We start from the raw sequence: 15,524 nt of genomic DNA on the forward strand, positions 1-15,524 counted from the left end.
ACTGCACTGGTCCAGCAACTTTAGTGCCTAAATATCATGTTGCTATGCACCTAAAAGCAGCCTAAATTGACATATGACAAAGACATACCTTTGTGCACACCTTATGTGCCATATCACAAACTCACCCTTTCTGAAGTGTATTACGATATCAGAATTTAGAATTAAGAAAGTGTATTAATCACCAACTATGAGTTGGTGAGTACACCCTCAAGAAAATCACTTAGACAAAGTCTACCCAAGGGAAAGAGCTGTATGCAAATTTCCCAAATAAAAACAGAAATTGTTTTAATTTTAGCAATTCTAACCGCATTTAAAATTAAGTGCCCTGGGAAGGTTAAAACTTTAATGATTTCACTTTGTAATGACTGCATAAAGCATCATTGTTTAAAACAATGTTCATCCATCAACAATAAATACAGTATTAATCATTAGTCCAATCACATTAAGTTAATCTTTCTCTCATTCATGAAGTGCTCTCCTGGTAAACATGAATAAATGATAGCCATTAGGAACCTGAATTACCCATTGCAGATATCACTTAGCAGAGTATCTAGAAGGAATGAAAACCAACCAGCCTATTCTTCCACACTGAGGATTGGAAAATGAATTAAACCCTTGGACATATTTCCATTTGACATTTGCAAAAGTAAAACATCTGCTGTAAACAAGTGCTAATACATCAGTGAAACTTTTTCAACATAATGAGTTTGCTTAATGTTGCATAAACTGCACTGTTTAATCTCTCCTCAGACAAATGCTTAGTTTTTACATTCTGCTTTTATGCTCATTCAATTATGTTTTTAAAACACTTACATGACTACACATCATTGCTGACACAATTCTCAGGACCTTGCCCTCACAGGCTGGGTAGTGGGGAGAGACTACAGCCAGCTCCTTGGTCCTTCTCACCTCTGATCCCATCTCCAGACCCTACTTGCTCTCTGGGTAACGTAGATGCCCAGGGTATTTAGGGACTCTTTCCTGGAGCCAAAGGCCCTCTTTAATCTGCAGTGAGGCGCCTGCTATTTCCAGGGACCAACACTGTAGGCTGCCACCTGGATGTCTCACCTGCAAGACACAGGCTTCCTCAATGGGTAAATCTGTGTGTCATTTTAGCTAAAACTCACTCTATTTTCATGAATTTGTGCATTTGGCTGCACAGGGGCAGGACTTGAACAAGAGGAGTCCATCTGCCCAAGTCTACCTGATGATTAGAATATTCCTTCAGGGCAGGTCTGGATTTGGACCATTCCCCACTTCCCAGCAGTGGGCAAACCTTAAAGGCAGCTTTCAACACACCAACAGACTACCTGAGGCATTTTCAGAAGTAGTTACTTGTATCTGACAGTGCTGGTATGTGTGATTTTTGGAAGACCAAGTAAATATGGTAAAATTTCCAGAAGCTCTCACTGTAACTTGTGCAAAGCCTTGCACTGCAAGCTACAGCATGGAAGACATTTTCCTCATCATCTGGTATTAAAATGTTCAGTATTTTTGTCTTAAACTGAAAAAGAAAAGTCCCCACAACCAAACAGGTAGTATGTTTTTATAAGAAAAGTTCTCTAAGAAGGCATTTGCTTGTAGCCAATAAGCTCACTATCACTTATTCTATGTTTCTTGGCATTTCTCTGAAGCATCTAGCAATAGCTATGGTTAAAACCAGGATCAGGACCATGGCTTGCTATTAGACTGTTTTTCAGAACCTTTATTCTTTCCTCAATTTCTTTCTAAGAAATCTCTAGCTCTTCCTGTGTTTATGGCTTCAATATAGAAAAAATGCTTTTATTATCTGCTCCAGTGCAAGGCTTTCCTGAAAGCATGAAGGAAGTAAAACCCAACTGGTATGGTTTTCATAACTTTGCATGTATTATCTAAAGCATAGTTTAATTTTGTTTTCACTTGGAAATACATTTGGCAACTATAAAGTTACCAGTGTAAGTCATCAACTCCCACTCTTCCATTCCACACAGTAAAAAATAGATGTTTGCCATTGGTATACATTGACATTGCCTGCAAAAAATACAAGAAATTGAAGAAATAAATTTGTAATTTGGTTAATAGAGAAAAATACCCTTCTTGTATTGGAGAAAGGTGTACTAAAGCAGGACATAAAGCTGCTTTTCCAGAGCTCCCTGCAGATAACAGCTCTGTGCTCTAAGACCTGTGTTACCCAGTGACTAGATATAGTCCAGCCAAGGGAAGTGCGTTGATCAACCAGGGAGTGACCTGCTTGCTTGGCAGGTGTTACACCCAGACCAGACTATAATGCTGGGTAGTCTTATCTTAAAACAGGTACATGATGGAGGAAAGTGATGTTTCAAAGAGTTTGTGAAGCAGGCTTGGGAGCTGACATGAATAAAGGATGCCCTCTAAGTACCTCTTCAGCACCCACCTTCAGCAGCATCTCCTCGTGTTGTGGATTCTCCGAATCGTATGGCTCCCGGCGCAGCTTCTCAACCTCTGCAATGAGATTTCTGTACCCCACAATCTGCAGCAGGCACGCCTGAAGAGATACTCCCAGCCTGAGGGTGGGGGGAGCAACATATTCCAACTCAGTCATGTACAGGCATGAAACAGCACTACCATGTACAGACACAACTGATACACGACTGGTGTTACATCCATGAATTTATAGTCTAACACTTCAGTCGCAACATGAAAATTTCCAAGAGATCAATATTACATTAAACATTGTGAAAGGCATAGTCTCATTTAGTGCCTTCCTTAGATGATAATATTTGGGATTTTTTTAAAACCGTGAACAGTGATTTTTTACACTGAAATCCCATTATAACTATACACAGCAGCATTGAATGCCTGTAACAAACACATTACTGAATCTTTCTCTTCCTTCCAAAGACAGCTTCTCAAACAATTCTCTGAGATCAGAGATGTGAACTTGAAAAAGGCTGAGGGGGAAAAGAAAACTCAGCAAAAAGCTAAAAATAATTGTTTTGCTTCTGTGCCACAAAAGCCAGCATAAAGAAGCAAAAAGCCTGAAGTAATAAATTCTCAAAGATCTGCCTCCAGGCAGATTTGGCTTTTGTCTCATGTTAAGAATCATCATAATGGTTGTTTTTTCATTATAATGCAGATTTTTGTGTTTCCTTTTTACATTTTCTGGTGCATCATCAAAAAAACCCCAAAAAAACCAACAAATCAAACACACATGAAATAACTACCCTCAAAAAACCCTAAACCAAACTTGAAAAAAAAAAAGAACTACCAGAAAACTCTGCACCAAGCAACAGCTTTACATTAAGATTTTATAATACAAAATGGAAGTCATGGAGTATGCTACTGCCATGCTCATAGAAATATTTGCTTATACACAGGAATAAGACCTTTAATATTTAATACTGTCTAAAATTACTTGAACACCTGGTATGAATTTAGAGGCCAAGCTAAGTGTGCGCCCTTATTCCTCTGTGGAACACAGCCTGCACTGATACTAAGCTGCACAGGTTCCCTGTCTGTGTTTGATATACCTTAGTGCTCTCTACATCTGCCTGACAGGAGGGTGCAGCCAGGTGGGGATCAGGCTCTTCTCCCAGGTAACAAGTGAGAGGATGAGAGGAAATGGCTCCAAGTTGCCACAGAAAAAGTTTAAATTGGATATTAGGGAGAATTTCCTTCACCAAAAGTGTTGTCAAGCCCTTGAACAGACTGCACAAAAGTAGTAGAGTCACCATCCCTGGAGGTATCTAAAAGATGTGTAGATGTAGCGCTTAGGGAAATGGCATAATGGTGGATTTGGCAGTGCTGGGTTAACTGTTGGACTTCAGAATTTTAAACCTTTTCTAACCTAAATGATTCCATGGTTAATCTACAGAATCAGAGATGTCAGCATTAGTCCATTTCTCATGCTGCACATTTATTCCATTTGAGGCTATAACCCTTTCAGACAGAAAATCCTCCACAGTATTTTCCATCCTTTGCTGTTTTGTGGTTTTTTTTTTTTTTTTTTTTTTTTTTTTACATGTTTCACTAGCTATAGCCTCCAATTTTACAGAAGGGCTGCATTTCAAAGAAAGCTGAAAACCCTGACAGACTGTGAATTGCTGTAGAGTATCACTAAATCACAGCCATAATGTTTTTAACTTCTTTATAGTCTTAGAATAGTTAAGAGCAGCAGAACACAGGCTGTGGCAAAGCAGAGCAATTTTATATTTAAAAAACACATGTTTTTAAGATCCAAGGCATACAACACATTCAAAGTAAACCATTTTTGCACTTTATGTGAAGGCAGTCAAAAGCTCCATGCAATGTTATTTGGGTGAGGGGATGGGGGCTGAATTAGCTTCCCCCCTTTCCCTTTCATCAATGCTTTGTTGTTCTCGCCAAACACAGGATGTGGGTGAGGTGCTGATGTCCCACACCTCCTCCATGTCACCCTGGTGCTGGCTGTGGCTGTTCTTGGAGCACAGGAGCAATGTACCTGGGCTTGGACTCCCATTTTACTCAGCTCCAGGCACTCCACCAGATGGAGGCAAGCCCAAAACTGGAGCAGGGGAGCTAGATGATTGTTAAGTTCCCTCCCAACCGAAACCTTTCTGTGATTCTGCGTTTGCTTCCATAGTTAGTGTAGACAGTACATGTCACCACCAGGTTATTCAACCTACTTGCTCCTACTGCTAGAGATACACACTTATCTGAGAGGCATTGATAAAGGAAAATTACTGTGGGATGCCTTCTCCTCTTTAGATCACAGCAGCCCACAGCCCTCAAGAACAGCCAGTGCAAGCACCCCTGAGATGCCAGTTCAGCTCTGCAAAGATGCCACATTAAGAAAAATGACTGCCTACAGACTTGCAGAAACACATAAATATGACACACATTCCCTTATCCTTACCCCAGGAAATTTCAAGTCTCTGCTATTCAACACAAGGCCAGAGCTTCTAAACAAGACAGTTTGGATACAGATTTTTATGTTCAAGAGAAGGCAATGCATTGGATTTTCCTTAATTGCAGCTAAAGAAACAGCTGACCTGCTTTTGCTCAAATTTCTCCTGAAAATGTCAGTATAAAATAAATGGCTATGTGTAAAACTTCAGTGCAGATGTCTGAAGTTTAGCAGAAATATGACTAATTTAATAGAAGGACCAATTTAGTGGCAGAGTGTGTATCTATGAATGTGACATCATCTTGCACATTTTGGACCCCTATTCCTCACTGTTTTAAGAAGATATTTTAACAAACAGGAGGGAGTGCAAGGGGGAAAGGGGATGAGAGACTCAAACGCATCAAAATACTGAATGCAAGCATACTAGTCTAAAAACAATTAAGTATTTATCCTGTGCTAAGGATATGAACACCAACTGGATTTAAAAAAGATAATTCAGGTGATTTTTTTTTTGAGTTGTTTTGGGTCTTTTTTCCCTCTGTGTGGTATTTTTAAAAAATATTATCATAGAATCAGAGAATGGTTTGGGTTGCAAGGGACCTTAAAGTTCATCCAGTCCTAACCCCACTGCCATGGGCAGGGACACCTTCCACTGGATCAGGTTGTTCAGAGCCCCACTTAACCTGGCCTTGAACACTTCCAGGCATGGGGCATTCACAACTTCCCTGGGGGCAACCTGTGAAGAATTTCTTCCTAACATCTAATCTAAACCTAATCTCTTTCAATTTGAATCCATTCCTTCTTCCTGTCACCGCATGCTCTCCATCTCTCTTTTAGGGTCTCGTCATGTACTAGAAGGACCAGATCACTAAAAATGCAATGTAATCTTCAGGGTCCTGATTTCAAGCAAGGAGAAGCTATTTGCATATCTGTGCTCCCTCTCTTCTGAAGGACAACACTTCTTCAAAGGCCAAAGGAATGCCATGAGGGGAATCAGAGGGTGATCTCTGGTGTTATACAAAATAATAATTCATTTCTTGTTTTCTCCTGAAAGCATTCCACTCAGTTACTCAAGGGTCCAACACTGAGAAGCCAGTACTTGGATCACCCTGATTGCTAAACATTGCAGTTACTGATGTCTGCAGGCCAGGCTCTGAGCTGTGCACACTTACATCCTGAAGTTTTTCCTCATATGTCATTTTCACTAATTTTGCCATTGCTGGGTTTTTTATTTCTGAATTTCAGCAATCAGCATCCTGTGCAACACAGGAGTAGCAGTGCTTGACACTCTCCTCAGACAGCAGCCTCTCAGAAAGGCCTCACATCTGCATCAAGCAGCTGGTCTTTCATCACCTTCCCTTGAAGAGCATTTGGGCAGGGTCAAGAGACACCCCTGGAAAAGCTCTGTGCTCACTTCCAGAAAAAAATCACAGGGCTTCTCACCTATGAGAATGAGGGGCTCTCACCATTTTTTTTCAATTCTTGGGACTGTGGTCACCATCACAAGAGTTGTCTCTCAAATTAGAGAGATGCAGTGTATTCTATTTCCTTTTGGATTAGTGAAGCCTCATTTTAAGACTAGATAGTTTATGGGCTCTTTACTGGGGGTTGGGCTGGGAGGGAGATTCCTGTAATGAGACAAAAAAATATATATATAATTTTCCAACTTAGTTTTTGGGTTTAGTTGTTGCAGCAAGACCTTGGGACCACCTTACTTGTTGATGCTGCTGACCACTCATAGAAAAGCAGCTATCAATTGATGGATGCTCATTTTTCATTGGGTATACTAACTTCAAGCTTGGGAAAAGGACTGAACCTCAGACTGATCACCTGAATAATATAGCTCTCAACTTTCCTCCTACTTGATTCCTGACCTAGACACCTTGTACCTTAAGCTAGGAACTGAAAGGTAAGGCAACCACAAAAATGTTATCATCACCTACTCTTGAAATACACACTTGTAAATTTAATGGTTGGTTGTCAATCTCTTCTTAAAATAGCAGTTACATCATTAAATATCAGTTATATCATTAAAACTTCTGTTTGGATAATTAAAGGCAGTTTTAAAATGCATACTAGTATATGGCTGTATCAGGTAAAACAGGATGATTTCTTCCCTACACAAAAGGCCATATACAACCTTTCTAAGAAGTCATTGGTGCCCCTGACAGGACCCCTGGTTTGGGGGTATTTTATCCCTGGGGAAGTGATCCCCATAAATCCATGCATTGACAATATATTAAGACAGATAAAAGACTCAGGATTTGCCTGTTAAATCACTATAAAAGATCATTCATTTTCACATCAGTTTTTTGACAGCAAAGTTTAAATTAGAATTTTATGCTGAAAGATAGAACATCTTCAAATAAGCCACAATAACTATAGAGAAGCAGTTCTCCAAGGACCTAAGCATTGAAGAAATAAGTAATTCCCACTTGCTCTGTATAAAAAACTATGAACTTACTGTGGATTTCTATCTGGATTAATCCTTTTCAGCTCCATGATGTCATCTATCGTTTTTTCAATAGCATCAGGGTGAACATTTACTGATGTTTGCAGCCGCTAAAAAGAGGTTTCAAACACTTGTTAATTCCTATGGAAGCCATTACTCAGCAGAAATTAACAGTGGTAAATTTGACACCCCAAAGCTTCAGCATTAAGAGCCCAGAAGACCCAACTCAACATATGTACATATCTTTCCAAACTTGAACCCTACTGACTCAATTCAGAGCACTTGCCCTGTAAGGACTCGAGTCCCTTCACCCTTGTAGTCAGTTTATTGCGTTTCTGTGGTAGCTGTCAGTGGAGGTGATCAAAGGCCTCAGTGCAGATCAAAAAGCAGCTTCAGACCATCCACCTAATTACACCAGAATTTCTAGCCTTCATTTGACATTCCCTCACCTAACATATTGCAGTAACACAGCAAAACATTCTTTCTCTTCTTTCATATAGTTGCTATTTGTAGAAATGCCTCTGAGGGTTCAGTATTCAAAAGACATCATGCCATCTGAAAACTTAAAGAGGATGAAATTTCTTGTGCTTTGTCTCAAGACTGCATAATTGCTTAAATGCAAGCTTTTACGCAAGATTCTGCCTTTCAGTTTGTGATAGAAATAATTTGGAAGTACGATGCTGAACTAAGAGCTACATGACACCATTTTTGCTAATGCTGAGGTAACTTTTCAATATCATTGACTCTTGTGACAGAATTTAAAGGCTGAAGGATGTTACTTAACATACACACAAATGCCTTAGGGAAGAACTTAGGTTAGCACAACCACTGTACAGTAAAAGGATGAAGTGAAAGAGGCTTTTTTCCATCACTGTATTTAAAAGGAAAAGAGGGGAAAAAGCTGGGAAAGTTGCTTTCCAGACAAAAAAAACCTGACTTCTTTTTACTAAATCTGTAAGTGACTGACTGCAGATTACAGATATTCTATGACAGGATGAGGAATCATGCCAAGAACCCTCAAATTACAACACTTCACTCTCATCATCTCCACCATGGCAGGTTATTCCCTTCACTCCATCATTGCCACAGTGGGCCTGTCCCTGGAACACAGGGCACTTTACCCAACTTTGCAAGATCAACTGCTATTGCAGACACAAGACCCTCCTTGGTGGAAAATGGCTTTCATGTAAAATCACATCAAACTTTAAAGTGATTTTTTGGGGTGAGCAAACAGCAGACTGAACAAAGCAACAGCACAGGACACAATAGAAAAGGTGAATAATGAGGTCTTTCACTCACCTTACTTTTTGAACCTTTCAGGGATGCCTCTGTAAGGGAATAGTATTTGAAAGCATCATGTCAAACAAGCATGTTTACATTGGATCAATTTAACAACTTATTTCTAATAACGATATCATACAATTTTTAGCACATGCAGAAAGTTACAAAGGCATGCAGGACTAAGTATATTGCAGTTACCTATTTTCATAGTTCTGGCAGCTCCAGGTTTGGTATTGTAACAGATCCTTTGCAATTCACATTGCCCTGTTAGTTTCCTGACCACGAATTTCAGGCAGCGCCACAAGCATTTGCAGTAGAAGTACAGGCACACCTGGACAAACATCCTGGCAAAAGAAGAAGCCTGAAAATAAGAGCCTGAAGCAGAGTTTGTTTCAACATGGTCACCACCCAAACAGCAAGTATTTCCTTACCCCAAATTCCCATTGCCTAAGAGCACTTTTAGAGCAAAAGCAGCAATCACACTACAAACATTTATGCAGGTAAATGTTAAGTCGTGCTTTTTAGTATTAGCCAACAAAACAACCTATACACAAAGCACCAAAACTAGAAGCACAGAATAAGTAAACTCCAGAGTTTTCAAAAGAGTACTTATAGAAAACTCTTTGTCCTCTTAACATAAAAGGCTGTGTAGTTCCTACCAATGCTTTGGGGAAACAGGATTACACGAGAAGGGAATACAGCTCACCCTGATACAGTGGATGCTGAGAATCCAAGAAGTTACACCCTGGCTTAGTTTCACCTCAGCAACCATCTGCTCCAAGCTGAGTGCTTGGTTATCCTGAGAAACTTGACATCCTGACAGCATTCATGTCATGTCCTTAAGTGGGAAAATTAAAGCAATCAAAGCTTCTCCCCTTTCAGGAGAAGAGGTTTTTAAGAACCTGTCCTGAGGACTGCCAGTTCTTCCCAAGACCAGCTGTTACACAGCACTGATGCTACACAATTTCTCAAAGTACAGAACTGACAGTAAGCCAAGAAAGCCCTTATGTAGCTACTGCAACTAGTTTTAGCCCCACCAACAGAAGACAGACTGACAAACTGGATGTATTTCAGTGAAGATGGTAGGGTTGGAGCACAAACCCTGTGAAGAGAGGCTGAGAAAGCTGGGCTTGTTCCACCTGAAATAAAGATTCAAGGGGATCTAACAGCAACCCCCTGTGCTTGTGGGAAGATCTTGATAGAAACAGGGCTGGGGTCTTGATGGTCCTGCAGACAAGGGAGAACAGCCCTAAGCTGAAGCACTGAGAATCAGCCTTGCAAGGAGACACCTTTTCCCCTTGAGGACAGTCAGGTAGTGGCACAGGTTGCCCAGAGAGGCTGTGCAGTCTCTTTCCTCAGTTTTTTAATCCTTTACTGGAAGAAGCCATGAGCAGCCCCATCTGTCCTTGGAGCTAACCCTGCTGTGAGAGGGAGTTTGAACTGGAGGCCTGGTAAGGTCCCTCTCAGGCTCAACTGGGATCCTACAAAAGCCTGAAAAAGGCTGCATACATAAGAAACACTATATTTTAAACCTGGTTAGCATTACAGCTGCTACCAAAGCCCACATATTGCTACCACAATTACATAACACACCCCAAACCCATATTTTAATGGGAAACAACTTATTTAGAAATAATTTATCTTTCTTGTTTCTATGGCTATGATGGCACAGATCTTGCCACATTACCCAACTGTTAGCCTCCTGGGGTACACATGGATCCACCCACAGTCCCTGGGTTCAGAAACACATCTCATAAAAGACAAATTGCAAAGAACTAGCATTAGGAACATTGCCATTTGGTCGTGGTCCTTGGCTACAGGTGGTTCTGCTAGAACAGGGGGATGCACTAGATGATGTCTGCAGGTGTCTTTCAATCTCAACCTCTCTGTGATCATGTTCTGTGACTATATTATATGAAAACATCAATACAACTTTGATATGCTAGCTTGCCAATAAATACTCATAGATAATTTGGTCCATTATGTTCTAAGCCAGTGTGTATGCATATTCATCATTAGCCCATTATTTTCTGCTGTTGATGCTTTCAAAAGGACAGTTATTTCTTAGGAGACTCTATTATCTTTTTCAATAGACTGCAGTGATTATTTCAAAACACTGAATTCTAGATACTCAAATCAGTTATAAATATGTATATCTCTGTATGTAAAGCTTTAAGAGCTCCATCACTTCCTAAAAACTTCCTGAAGGGCATAGTGTAGAAGGATGTTCAAGGAAGGGAAGATGAATTAACGCGTGTTAATGTCCACACAGGAGTTTAATCTGCTTTATGGTGGCTTCAGCTTAATCATCTTTGAAGGGGGATTAAGCTATGGGAACTAAAGACATTTTATGTCTAAATGGAAAACATCCACACAAGTATTTAAAATGCTTTAAAAGCATCCACTTTATCTTCAGACTTTTCGGTAATTCACTTAGTACTCCCAAATGCCTGCATGCAGGCAAACGTCCTTGGTTTTTTATTCAACAGGAAGCCTCTATTTTAGATACAAATTGACACTTAAAGAATGAGGAACCAGTCCCATGATGGAACCAAGTTTTAAACAAGAAAGAAGTTTCAGCTGTGACATCAAAGTATTTGGGTACTCCCAAATCCCAAAAAAGGATTCAGGACATGCATCATGCTACAGTGAGGAGTTAATCTGTGCTTCACAGCAGGTTATCACCTTCAGTATTAGTAACAACACCAGGTACCAGGAGGCAAGGCCATCATCAAGAAGCCATTCTTTAAGTTTTCAACAGTCAGAAGTAGAATAATCAACACAATGATTTGGGCTGGAAGAGACCTTAAAGATCATCCTGTTCCAAACACCCTTGTCATGGGCAGGGACACCTTCCAGTATACTAAGAAAAAATCAAATATAACCTATAGCCATTCCTTAGTTTCATTAGCACAACTCAGTTCTGTAGTCAGGCTAAAAGCACAGGAAAACACCAAACTGGAAGGTGGAGTATGGTAAAACAAAGTCCTGAATTTTCATAATAAATTTGTAGTAGAAATTAGAGTTGCTTTCTTTTGGCCTATTTTGTTTCCAAATGTTAGGCCTCTCTTAAAACAAAACAAATAAACAAACAAAAAAAATACAGAGAGCTCATTTATATGGAAGATGAGAGGAAAGACTCACTTTACTTCATGTTAACAGTCCATGTAAGATTTCTAATGAACAAGATAGCTCCTGTAAAAACCATGTCCTTTAAGAAAGTTCATGCCTATACTTAGTTGTCTCCAATGCTGAAACATGACAATCCATACCACTAAAAAATGTTTTGAGTACTGTATTGTGGATAATTGAATACTGTATTGTGGATAAGTTCTGGGGACTTAGAGAACAGAAGGTATCAGGTGCATTTGAATTACATATTTTTGCCTTAGGCTCAATGACAGATCTGCAAATCAAAAGAAAAACTCCAAACAGAACAGAGCTGTGACCACATAATTGCAACCACTTTCTCCACTAAAGTTCTGCTTTGGCTGTGGTTTGCACAAAGATTAATAAAAATGCATCTACTAAAAACATGACACTACAGCAAACAAACACACACCTTTATGATTCACTAAAATATGCTTAGCAGCTATTACTAATAAACCAAACACACACTAATTTTGACTAGGTAGTTTATAAAAGAAAGTTAGCCTTCGTGGGTACCTTCAGTTTCCTACCACTCATCCAGCTCAAGCTTACAATAGTTGAAACCTTCCATTTTTAACATGAAAGACAAAAAGTATCACAAGCTGTTTATAAAAGGGAATTCTTGCTTGCAGAAATCCTGTAACAAAAGCACACCAGTGATTATGCCAGGCAAGTTTTATGTTAGGCCCTATGCACTAAACAAAACACAGTGTATCATGAACAGGAACCTCCCCCCAAAAGCACAGCCAAGTGCTTTGACTGTGGCACAGTGGCATTAATTTCTGGTTTGTTTTAGAATTAAATTCCAAACCTCCTCTCCATTCAGTCTTCTCTGTGTTTTGTTTTTTTCTTTTTTTTCTCCTTTAGTTTGTTATTCTTCTTTGTTTGTTTTGTGGGGTTTTTTTCCCCACTTGCTTGGCTTTGCAGATTTCTCAGCACTGAAAATAGTTTATTTGGTCATGCACAGCATTATTTCAGATCCTGAGGTGAGGTCTAAGAACAGAAGTATTACAGAAATGAAGGTGCTGTCAAGGGACTCACACTCTACTCTTTCCTGTTTCAGTCTAAGTTCCTTTCCCCTCCTGTATTCCAAGCAGCTGCATAGACCTGCATATTTGTGTTTATACATGCATTAAAACAGTTCATTATGAACATTATGTAAAACAAAGAAAAAACTGCATAATAAGATGTGAAATCAACATTCAGGTCCCTTGCCAAGGGTGCTGCATGGCAAAATCAATCAAGTGACCAATCTCCATCAGCAATAATGAGGCTCAGAAAAGATTCTGGAGAGCTCTCTTCCATGATGAAGAAGACAAAGAAAGGGGTTTCTAAAATTGCTCAGATCCTTGCAAGACAAGGAGAAATTTAGAGCCAAAGCCAGCACAAAGTAAGAGTACTGCTGCAGCAGAGACAGTGCTTCTATTTTCCACGGCATGTGTTGCTCTGCCTGGGGAAAGAAAGCATGTGGCAGCAAGTAGCAGAGAGCACTGAGCATGTTGTTTCACACCCTGGACTGCAAAGGGAAGGATGTAAATGGTTTTGAACAAGAGCTTTCCAGGTTTGCCCTCGACTAGCCCAGCTGATGCTGGGACAGTGTGACCAAAATGGCAAGTGCAATGGCCATACACCTCTCTTCAATGACAGTATGGCATCACATTTTCATGAAATCTGACTTCTTATTTAAAAGTGACTGGCTCTAGGAGATAAGTACAGCCTTCTCCATGACAAACTGTCAGAAGCAAAATTGTGCAAAACTTTCCAAAGTTGCCTAATATTTCTGTGAAGCTCTTTCCTGTGTAATCTGTTCACCTAAATAGCAAGACATATGTCTAATGCATCACGAAGTACTTCCTGAAGGGAAGTAGAGATTAATTACTGTGCAACATTTCTGAAACTAATAAAATGCTTATTCTCTCCCTCAGTAATTTCAGAACCTTTGTATTTTCAGAGCTGGTAACAAACATAGGTACTCTGGGTAAAATGAAAGCTTCATCTAGATACTCAAGGCTAGTTACTGGACTTAAAATTGGGGCAAAAGCAAGGAAACCCCTGAAACAAAACCAAACAAATGAACCCACAAAAAAAACCCCACAAAACAACAACAACAAAGCCAAAATGCCCAGCCCTACCAAAAAAACCCCAAACACAAAATAAACACAAAACCCAACCCTAAACCAAAACAAGAAACTCACCTCCCCAACCCACTAGTTTAAAAATATGAAATAAAAGTCACTGAGCATACTTACACATAATTTTCTTCCCTGTGTGTAGTTTCAAGTTCTACAGATACTGAAGATTTTTACACAGCTATTTTTCCTGAAGGACACACTCATCTTAGAAAAGAGTGCATTACACATCCTTTCTGAGAATTCTAATTATGGCTTGAGAAGTCAAGGACACACCAGTCATGGCTGATAAGCTGTCCAAATGGGTGAGTAAGCAAGTGATACAACCCTGTTAGGAGCTCATTAACTTGACTATCTTTGGTTTATCTGCATAATTTACAGTATGTGTACAAGGTCAACCAAGAAGTGAGGTACCAATCACCATTTCTACCACAGGCAGACCTTTAAAAAACAAGAAATTGCTTTCATTCTGTGCCTTTGCAGCCTTGACAACTGAAATCCAATTTATCTCCCCATTTAGACATGAGAGCAACTCACTGTGGAAACTGGAGAATACATAAGAATAGTTTTTAACAGCGGCTTTCCATACATTCACTGCTCATGCTGTTTGCCGATTTGATTTTCATTTTATCTGGTAACTCCGGTATACTTAAAATCAGCTAGAGCTTACAGATTGCTTTGCAGTAGAGCAAGAGAAGATGTCAGATTTCTAGGATTTACTGAAAAAACCCTGTCTACTAGAGTTGGTTCTCTAAGTTGTTATTATCTCAGATGTTTAAGACAAATTACAGTCTAACTGGAAGTGTTGGTGACAGACTTTTCAGAACCCCTTTACAACAAAAAAGAGAAAGCCCTGAAAGATGAAGTATTTAACTCAGAAACAGTTTTATTTTTTATAAATAATATTTCAGATGTCAGAAATAATTCATATCAGAGCAAGTTGAAAAAGAAAAGACCAACTATTTTCATTTGGACATCACCTTGAATTGGAACTATGATCATAAGAGTCTAAATTTAGAGATTTAAGGATTTAGGGTTACTCCAACTACTGGACTGTTTAATAGACAGACTATTTCTCCAAACAAGTTGTGTGGGAGTGATGATCTACTAGAGGTAGGAAGGCCCTGCAGAGACATGTGGACATACTGGATCAAAGGGAGACCTCATCACTCTGTGTAACTGCCTCACAGGAGGGTGTAGCAAGGTCGGGGTCATTCTCTTTTCCCAGTACAAGAGAAAATAACTTCAATTTGTGCCAGGGAAGGTTTAAATTGAAAATCATTAAAAATTTCTTCGCAAAAATAATTGTCAAGAATTGGAACAGGCTGTGCAGAGAGGTGGTAAAATCACCATCCCCAGAGATACTTACAGGAAACACAGATGTGGCATTCAGGTGACATGGTTTAACGGTACACTTGAGTATGCTGAGTTAATGCTTGGATTGAATGATCTTAAAAGTCTTTTCCAACCTAAGGAATTCTATGATTCTAAAGAAAGAGAACAGGTTTTTCAGGAAGGCTGCAAAATCTCCATCCTTAGAGGTGCTCAATATGTGTCTGGATGCAGCCCTGAGCAGCCTGCTATAGCTGACCCTGTTCTGAGGAATGGGATAGGACTGGATTTCCAGAGCTGTCTTTGAACCTCACTAAACACTTACAACAAGCTGGAT

At 39.6% G+C, this 15,524-nt stretch overlaps 1 protein-coding gene across 5 annotated transcripts in view; it reads right to left on the reverse strand.

Annotated features, from left to right (window-relative positions):
* Positions 1-15,524, reverse strand: part of ELMOD1 (ELMO domain containing 1) — a 42,425-nt gene that overhangs the window by 8,592 nt on the left and 18,309 nt on the right. For 3 of the 5 annotated variants that reach the window (XM_083855147.1, XM_083855148.1, XM_083855151.1), the window contains 4 exons: positions 8,775-8,920; positions 8,595-8,623; positions 7,308-7,405; positions 2,393-2,522 (listed from right to left, as the gene is read on the reverse strand). In XM_083855147.1, the coding sequence (XP_083711273.1) occupies positions 2,393-2,522; positions 7,308-7,405; positions 8,595-8,623; positions 8,775-8,920 (403 nt within the window). Of the gene's footprint in view, positions 1-2,392; positions 2,523-7,307; positions 7,406-8,594; positions 8,624-8,774; positions 8,921-12,242; positions 12,342-12,537; positions 12,742-15,524 lie in introns of those variants that run through there. The other 2 variants (XM_083855149.1, XM_083855150.1) reach the window with 2 other exon arrangements.

Source organism: Zosterops lateralis, assembly GCF_965231275.1.
Source record: "Zosterops lateralis genome assembly, chromosome: 2".
Taxonomy (NCBI): domain Eukaryota; kingdom Metazoa; phylum Chordata; class Aves; order Passeriformes; family Zosteropidae; genus Zosterops; species Zosterops lateralis.